Raw genomic sequence first — 10,009 nt, forward strand, 5'->3', positions numbered from 1 at the left:
CACTACACTCTTACACCCTACTAGTACCCCCATATTACATAATACAAGAAAAGGATGGTTAATGACATAAAGTACCAAATAAAAGCAACAGATTACAAGGAGTAGTGAACAATCTATCCACTAGTGTAGACACTCTGATCTAAGAGAGGGGTATAAGAAACTCTATCGATAATTAGTATACAAATAGGAGAGCATTGTCACAGCCCTTTTCGAAACCACGGCTTCGGCTTCGGATTCTACTGGGCTCACGGTCCGAAACCCTGAGCGCGTATACGCAAAGCACGCGCAAATTATAAACAACCGGCGAGGCCAAGCTAGCCCGCTGAGCGAATCCAAAGCCGAAGCCGTCGTTTCGAAAAGGGCCTATGGTTCTCATCACGTGGATAAAAACAAGCAATTCAACGGAGCTCTCGTAGGCTACAACGAGATCTCGCGTAAAACCATGACTCTATAAAAAGAAGCATTACATCATGCTCAACGGGACTCGGGATCCGGGTCAACTCCAATCTGACCCGGGAGTTTAAAGGCAGTGGACACTATTGGTAATTACTCAAAATAATTGTTAGCATAAAACCTTTCTTGGTGACGAGTAATGGGGAGAGGTTGATGGTTTAAAAAATTGTGAGAAACGGCTCCCTTTGAAGTGCCATAGTTTTCGAATTTGATTTCGAGACCTCAGATTTAGAACTTGAGGTCTCGAAATCGACCATCTAAACGCACACAACTTTTTGTGACAAGGGTTATCTCGCAACTTCGATGACCGATTGAGCTCAAATTTTCACAGGTTCGTGTTATTTTATGCAACACCAACTATGCAAGCTAGTCTTTGACAATTACCAATAGTGTCCACTGCCTTTAATAGCACATCTGGGAAAATTTAGACTCAAATGATCATCAAACGCGGTCACGGTGATAGAGAAGGAAAGGAAAAACACCATTTAATCATGCACAAACCTTGCTTTCAGATGAATCCCAATTGATGAAGACCCGAGAGATTCCCTCAATACAAACTTTTTAGGGTTCAAATCCATTTTTGTATGAGACAAGATCTCGTGCATGAAAACGTTTCTCAGGTGTTTTTCCATTAACGGAAAAACAGCAAGATCATTGTCAGTGATATCTCAACTTTTGAAATGAATTTTGTCACGTTGGGTAACGGTAGACCTAACGTTCACAAAGTGTTCACACTTATACAGGGGTCAATCAATCTACGGGTTTAAAAAAATAACTGAAACATTAGACCCCCTTATAACGTTTGTATTTATTAAATCAGATATGATGCGATTTTAATCACCGGCCTGCGCTTGTTCCTATTTGCAAACCCAAACAGTTCCTTATATAGTCATGTCGGCAATGGACAATAAACATAATTGTGATGTAAAACTCAAACTTATTTAGTAAGTATTGTGGACCTGTAGGTTTTCTATACTGCATGAACTGGGGGTACGTGCGCGGGTTTGGGTTTACGCCCATTTATGTAAAGGAGCCCATCGTTAACGGTTAGAGGCAAGAGAGGTATACGAAATAAACGACAAGCCCACACTCGCGGTAGCAGATCTGAGCTGTCCAGTACGACCATGGAGCTATATAACGATGTAAATGTTTTAATTTAAATACGACACGAGGCGTTTTCGACCAACGTTTAAGTCAGAAAATTTCCAAGAGTAGCCTGTTGATTTCGTAAGGACGCAGAAGGGACATGGTGAATTACTGTTCAAAGTTGGCAACAAGTTTACTTTACATGGTGTCGTGTATGGCGGCCTGGTTGATAGCAGGGGAGAGTGTCACCTACGCTGACTGACTCAGTCACTCTTTTTCAACGGCAGCTTTTACTAGCTATACAGGTAACTGAGTCACGTTCTCAAGATCATAAAGTACAAATAGAACCAAATTGCTTAATTCAAATTAATCACAAGTTCGTACTACTAAAGTTACACATTGTTATTACAGCTATTGTGAATGGAAATGAATAAACCATGTTTCTTAATTTTCCTACTTTCAGATTTTAGTAAAACTGGGATTAAAGAACAAATTGTCTTTTCGATTGGACTCTTTCGGTAATAAACAGTATTGTCCAAGGCCCACACTTCGTGCATCACAAGTTCTATATAAAATAACAAACCTGTGAACATTTAGGCTCAATCGGTCATCGGAGTCGGGAGAAAATGACGGGAAAACCCACCCTTGTATCCGCACGTTTCGCCGTGTCATGACATGATTGTGTTTAAAATAAATCCGTAATTCTCGATATCGAGAACTGATATTGTTTTACTGTTTTCTCAAAAAGTAAAGCATTTCATGGACAAATAATATTTCAAGAGAAGTCTTTCACCACTACCTTCTGTAAACCCTGTAAGTTATTTGTAAATCTGTGAACTTTTATTTTGTTTTCTGTACCGAAAGGGTCCAATAGCTTTAAACCGATGGTTCGAATTTGTTGTGCAATAAATTTCAAAATCTTTTCCACATCAAACCTACGACGGTGTTTACAATTTACTTTGGGGGTGGGCAATCCTGCATGACGACCCATCAGGGTCCAAAAGGTACACCCCAACGTCCCCTCAGATAAAGTACGGTTTGTTTGAAACAAAATAAATTGTCAGGTGCGTTAATACAGCGTTATTTTGATGAACATGTTATATACGACGAATGTAATCCACTAGGTCCGCGAATAAACAAACCTCAGCATTGCTCAAATCTAACGGCTGTCTCTTACCACGTAAGATTTTTTTTAGTTTTGCCAGTAATTTTCAACCTGACACGTCACCGTTACTGGCATTAAAGACACTGGACACTATTGGTAATTGTGAAAGACTAGTCTTTACAGTTGGTGTATCTCAACATATGCATGAAATAACACACCTTTTTGAGCTTAATCGGACATTGGAGCTTAATCGGACGTCGAAGTTGTGAGATAATAATGAAAGGAAAAACACCCTTGAAACACGAAGTTTGTGCGCTTTCAGATGCTTGATTTTGAGACCTCAAATTCTAAATCTGAGGTCTCGAAATCAAATTCGTGGAAAATTGCTTCTTTCTCGAAAACTACATAACTTCAGCGGGAGCCGTTTCTCACAATGTTTTATACTATCAACCTCTCCCCATTACTCGTTACCACGAAAGGTTTTATGCTAATAATTGTTTTGAGTAATTCCCAATAGTGTCCACTGCTTTTAAGCCAAACCTTCCTTAATGCTACTCTCACACTTGGGCGAATATCTTGCGAGTACGAATGTTTGAAATTCGCGATGAATTAGCCCAAAAGTTGCGATTTGATAATGAATATGTTCTCTGTCGTCCTTAAACCTCTCCTTACCAATATGTTACGCATAATACGCACGCTTTACCAACAGTACCAATGCCTTTCCGACTTTACAAACGTTGCAAACGCCTACGCATGATTTACCAACGTTACCAATGCTTACGAAAATCCCGCCGAATGACCGTCTTCGCAACATTCGCTGAAATTAACAAACCGGTTTGTAAATTGAGCGATCTTCGTTAGGAGGTAGGAAATAATTTGTGAACGTTCTGAATTTGTTACCAACGCTTACGAAGACAAAAATATGTCCTTCCGATAGCATATTTGCTAGCATATTCGCCGTGTAAGAGCAGCATAAAAGGACCAGAGTCTTCGTAAGGAGGTGGAGAATGACTTGTGAACGTAGTGAATTTGTGGCGAATGTTGCGAAGTTTGAGCGATTGTTAAGTATTTTCATTCGTAAGCACATTCACTAGCATATTTTCCCCAGTGTGAGAGTAGCATTATCTAACTTAGCAGTAAACAAGTTCAAAGGCATGCAGCCATGCGGAAACTATATGTAAAGGTATTACTCACTACTCTGAGCTTGAACCGATCAAGTCTGCAAAATTCAGCATACAATACGCTGTTTAACAATGTAGTTAAAAACCTATGATAGTCGCCAATACCAACACAACTAAAATAAACTTCCTGTGTTATATTTTGTTTCTTTTAGGAGATTTTAGTTATTTAGGGAGATTATTAGGTAGTTATAAGCTTGCCTCAAAACATAAATCTTATGTTGACCCCTTGCACGCGCGTCACACGCGGCACCTGATGCCACGCTCACCATGTTGGTGGTCAATAGGTTTAAGTCTAAACGTCGCGTTACCTAAAAAGCGCACTTCTCTGAACATAGAGCAAGGATGCTCTGAATAACACACGTTGACATTTACCACCAAAATGGCGCATCCGAGATTATTCTGATGATGACGTCAGGTGAAAAAGGTCAATAGGTTGCGATCGCGCAAAAGAAATAGGCCTATGGCTACATATGAATTAGCAAAATGTTTCCCAGGGTCACTCTGCGGCCCCTTGAAGTTTTTGCTTCATACAAAACAACACCTTTTCATAAATTTTCATCCATGCCTGCCCAAATAATAACACGCTTGGAATGTAAATTTTGGGCATTGTCATGGTAAACAGATTTTTGGTTCAGCGTACCAGCCACCTCCATTGTACCTTAAATTGTACCTTGGCAATAAACCCTGAAGTTAACAAAAACACATTTTTCTTTCATCAGTCTTTTTATGTACAAACGTTTTGACATAAATCAAATGATTCAAGATTGGGAATATAGGCAGGGAATGCACAAAAGGATTACTTTAACCCGCGATAGTTTCCCGGGGTCCTTCCGTGAGCCCTGGGGCAAATCGGCTTCGCTGATGCTCAAGTCCTTTATATAAAACAACACAATACCTTCAAAAACTGTCGTCCATTTTTAATTGTTGACGCTGGCGCTTTTTCTTCATACAAAACAACACAATATACTTTCAAAACTGTCGTCCATTTTTGCTCAATTTAACATAAAAGCACTTATAGGGAATGCAAGTTTTGCTATTTTTAGCGCTACATGATCGGGCTGCGCAGTGCGCATTGTTTGTCTGCGTAAGAATTCTTTTTAGGAAAGTTCTAGACTTGATTTGCAAGACAGGTATTTGCTACCCAGAACCAGTAATTCCATACAATGATGTCATTGGATAAAATAATGCTGTGACTAAAAGCTTCCGTATCTGTGTTTTGATTGGTCCCGGGTAATGTATGCGCAGCCAAACACATACGTCGACTTCACAAAACTCTTCCTAACTTAAGACTAATCTTAGGACTTTAGGACGAGTCCAAACCCTGCAAAGTCGCATGCAGACCTTAAGATTAATCCTAAGTTAGGACGAGTTACTCGCCCTAACTCGAGATAAGACAGTACTAACTCTTTGTGAAATCGACGGCTGGAATTAGGCAGTCTGCATGCTGTGTCCACGTGTGTACTATACAAACATTGACTGCTTCGAGGTGATCCCCGGAGACAGTTTTAACCATTGCACGAGTAAAAGCAGTCAATATTTGTTTTATAACACCCAAGCATTAATTTATAAATACTGTACCGTTAGGTTACAGACCTGAATGCTACATACAATCCACGGACGACGCGAAAACAGATTGCGAAAACGTTTACTGTGCTGCATGTTGTGTCATGTAATCCGAAATGATTACAGACCTTTAATAATCATCCTCGTACACGCATCGGACGTCTGGGTACTGCACGCCTTGTCATAGTCTTCGGACTAGCGCAGCACGGCAAACCGATGCACTATCACACGGCCGTCGTCTAGTAAAACTAAGACATATCATGGTGACGCGCTCTAAACCAATGAAAAGGCAGAATATTGGTAAGGGGTGTTATAAACAGTATTGTACATGCATGTGGATGTACTTGGATGTAAAGTTGGTGTAGAATTTGACTTCGTATCACTATGTCAAATGAATGTAGGTGAAAGGTGAAGATACACGGGGCTATAGGAGGCCACTCTCTGGCGTTATTCACGAGCCTCGAAGTGTGATCACGCGCCGGGTGATCGTAGGCTTCGCTCGGCCCCAGCGGCCAGTCTATCCAGGACCGCTGGGATGGGCTTATCGCTCGCACAGATTCTTGTTCAGGAAGTACGTCATACGTACAATGCATAGAAACATGGTGCAGTGTGAGTGTGATGCATGATGGGACTGCGCATTGTTAAACCAATGACAGTGCATGATACGTTTGCCCATCCCAGCGCCTTTGGTTAAAGCAAGGCACTGGGGACGAGCGAAATCGTAGGCTAGATAGACGGAGATTATCTGCAAGAGGGCGCTATTCCATGCAATAAATGGGTGCGTTCGTTTAGCTTCCCTGGGTCGACCCCGGTCTGCCCCGGTACGTTCGAATAGCTTTTTACGTCATTCCAGGGGCTCACCCGGGTAAGCCCCAGTGCCCTGATTGTGGAGTGGGTCACTTGGGGGCTGGCCCCATGTGCATGATGTCACTACGCGAGCGGTGAGTGATCGTTCGATTAGCGCTTGTCAGGTGCTCACCCGAGTGAGCAACGCGGGGTAGACACATAGAAGATAATCGAACGCATCCAATGTATTGGTGGCTATCGGGTAGATAAAAGCCACGATCACAGATTGGGAACCAAGTCTAGGAAAGTTCGTACAAACTGATTGGCTCAATTCCATTTTCAGAACATTGAGCATTGATCATTCTTCAGTGATTGCATCCCAAAGCGCCGCCATCATGTCCCAGCCATCTTTAAAACAGTGGTATGAAGACCGGAAGAGGTTAAGGGTCGTCTATGATCATTCCAGGGCAAAACCAGTAGAGAGAAAAAACAAAATCAAGAAGAGTAGACAGGCGGCTTTTAAGTCTGCATTAGCAGAGAGGACAAAGCCATCGGGACAGCATCAATACACCAAGACAAACACGTCAGATTCATCATTGGGCAAAGAACAATGCGGAGCACAAGCAAAAAGGTACCGCAGTGCATTCACTCAACAGTATCGAGAGTAGAGGGTGTAGGCGTACTATGGAGTTTTCATGAAGTTCGAAGTTCCACAATGCCCAAACACTACATTTTGAAGGAGACGATTGTGTTGAGACAAAAATCTTTGTGTTTATGATGGTGTAGTTCCTTGAGCAAAATGTTTTTTCAGCTCAACTGCTTTACGCAAGTTTTTTCTGACTTTGATTTAAATTCAATTGTTAATACGAACAAAATATCTTTATTGTCTACTAGCAGTTAGAGGTATTGTCATTTTTTAAGACATCAAATTCTAATTTTCATCTCTACAGAGACGAAGCCTCATCCCATAGAAACAAAGACACTCATCACATGATACAGATCTTTATCAAGACGCCCATCAACCCCAAAACCCTCTGTCTACGACTCGATCATAAAACAACCGTCTCTGACCTGAAAGACACCATTCACAGGAAGCTGGCCATTCGTCCTGCATTGCAAAATCTGTACACAAACAACAAAAGGTTCAAGGTATTGGTCTACGTCTTACTTGATTTATGAACCTTTCACCTTTGCATTTGTAAATTTGTCTAAATGAATCAATAAAAAGTGGTATTTGTTTTATCTCACTTCGGGGACGGGACAACATGGGAACAAGAGTTATTTTTACTAAGCAGGAGAACAAATACTGGGTTTTTGACGGCTCTTATTTTACCTTGAAATAGTATGAAAAGGACAATTATTTGTTTTGCGAAGATATAGACCAAAGATGAAACCCCGTACTGACGACAACGATTAATAATCCAGGCAGGGATGCGATAATTCAAGGACCATCGCTCGTAAAAGTTTTGTTTCTTTCCCCCATTATTTTTCCAGTTGTGTGACGCTTTGACTCTTCTTGATCTTGGCATTAAACCGGAGACAAACATTGATTTAACACTAGCAGAAGGATTGCTTGGTGGCGCCCCAACACGTGAGTAAACAGTGCACTTCTTACAATCATGTTTAATTGAAATGTGTCTTGTTTGTGAAATATTTTAGCAAACTAAACCTCACATTAAAAAACATTTTGCTTAAGCTGCATTTTATAATTATTTGTAATAATGTTAATATTTGTCTTTTGTATAAAACAATGAGGCGAAATGGCTTGGATAGTTTGGTGAATTTGTGCGGTGTTATGATCAATAACCTTTTTCATTGTGTCATTTTGTAAGCTATATCAGAAGATCTAATAATGAGTAAAAAGGTACGGATTCCATAAAGGGACGGGTTAAAGTAGTGAAAAGTTTAAAAGGAAAGGTTGAAATTACTTCGGTCAATCAAAATACCCTCCCTTGCAAAAAAAAAGGTTTTCACGAGGGAACAAAATAGTATTTCGAGTGGGAGAAATAATATTTCAAGGTAACAAAATAATTTTGAAGGAACCAAATGACATTTCCAGTTGTCGGGATTGTGCAGATTACATTCTAGAACCAAAATTCGAAAGATGGAAAACGAGTCTTGCATTTGGGAAAACCTGACAACTCAACTTACCCGTTTTCGTGAGGTACGGTGAACTTGTACGTTTCAATAGCCGCTAAAATGTGAATAATCATTACATTATTGATAAACCTTTATAAAAGGAGGGGGAAAAAAACATTCCAAACGCTACTTGGTATAAATGGCATTTACAATTTTGTGTGAACCCTACATAGGAAGCAAAACTAGTGTTTAAATTGATTTGCAATCGATTGAAACCTACAAAAATATCAGAATAAAAGTTTCTGCACACAACACAGTTTGTTGTTTGTTGTCGTGTTTGTTGAAATATAGTTTCAGCCAAGACCAGGTGCAAATTACAAAGTTTTTCCGAAACGATACCTTTTTTTTTGTATGGAAAACAAGATATAGAATAAATGGAATTTGTCCCTTTTTAAATCTTTTTTGAATCTCAATTGGTTGAACTTCAACCGAACCGTCCCCCTCAGGTCAAAGGGCAACTATAGCCTCAGCCACAAGATGTGAAGAGTTTTCTTCGAAAAGTACCCTAGCATGAATAGCCTTGCTCAAGGCAGTCGAATTATTCACTCCGAAAAAAGACCGCCGCTGTATAAAAACCCACCCTAATTCACTGTGCGTAAAACCCACCCGTATTCACTGTGCGTAACATCGCACGACACGATGCCCCCGTACACTATCCGCATGCGGAGGCCGTCAGGCCGACAGCCTTGTAGGGTCTGTGTTGAAGCCACTGACCTCATTACTATAATAAGCGAAGAGTTCCCACGGTCAGCTCATTACCATAATGCCCGCGAAAGATGAGACATGTCTACATCATCACACACCACCACCACGGACGCTCAGCGAGCATGATAGGCGTGTGTGATTGGACGTCAAAATGAATAATTCATTTGCCTCACATCCTGTGTTGTCTGATAGGTCTGACGAACGATATACATATTCATGAGCTGCATACTAGCCTATCCTAGAGCCCCCCCCCCCCCAATTTCGTCCACTATTGGAATTTTTTCAACACAACACATTAAAACGGGAGGATACAGACCCGACAAGGCTGTCGGCCTGACGGCCTCCGCATGCGGTTAGTGGTGTACGAGTGCGATGACTTGTGTGAACAGTATTCGTGCGATGTGACAGTGTGTATACGGGTGGGTCATTCGGTGTGATCGCACACACCATGCACAGGGTATACGGCGGGTGGGTTTACAGCTGCGTCTTTTCGGAGCGAATAATGCGACTGCCTTTAGCAAGGCTATAGCATGAAGCCCTGACATCACGCTCCGAGGGTCGGGATCAATATCACACCAGATACCAGCCTGACCAGATGTCCCTTTGGCCTCGCATTATATGTACTCATGGAAATATTGACTGCTGTGAGGGGCACAGTTAAAATTATAGGCCCAAGGTGATGTCAAAACAATGACTATGCCCGAAGCGAAGCTGAGGGCATAGTCATGGTTTTTACATCACCGAGGGCCTATAATTTCAACTGTCCCCGAATAATAAGCAGTCAATATTACTTTTATATACCAAACAATATAGATTCTTCTAATCTGACTGGTTAAAAGATGTCATGAACTGGGCCTTGATTTTGAAGTGTATACAAACAAGTGTAACTAATAACTTACCAAAATCATGTCTTTCATTTCGCATGAAGATACCAACAATGTTGGTAACAGTTAAAATCCAACACGGGTAAAAAATATACCAATCCAACTGG

At 41.0% G+C, this 10,009-nt stretch overlaps 1 protein-coding gene across 1 annotated transcript; it reads left to right on the top strand.

Annotated features, from left to right (window-relative positions):
• The first annotated feature begins 1,755 nt into the window (after window positions 1–1,755).
• On the top strand, window positions 1,756–7,773 carry LOC139951136 (uncharacterized). The gene is made up of 4 exons (XM_071949987.1): window positions 1,756–1,844; window positions 6,518–6,805; window positions 7,125–7,323; window positions 7,669–7,773. The coding sequence occupies exons 2-4, from the start codon at window positions 6,570–6,572 to the stop codon at window positions 7,771–7,773; spliced, it is 540 nt and encodes a 179-aa protein (XP_071806088.1). The 5' UTR covers window positions 1,756–1,844; window positions 6,518–6,569.
• The last annotated feature ends 2,236 nt before the right edge of the window (window positions 7,774–10,009 follow it).

Source organism: Asterias amurensis, chromosome 18, assembly GCF_032118995.1.
Source record: "Asterias amurensis chromosome 18, ASM3211899v1".
Taxonomy (NCBI): domain Eukaryota; kingdom Metazoa; phylum Echinodermata; class Asteroidea; order Forcipulatida; family Asteriidae; genus Asterias; species Asterias amurensis.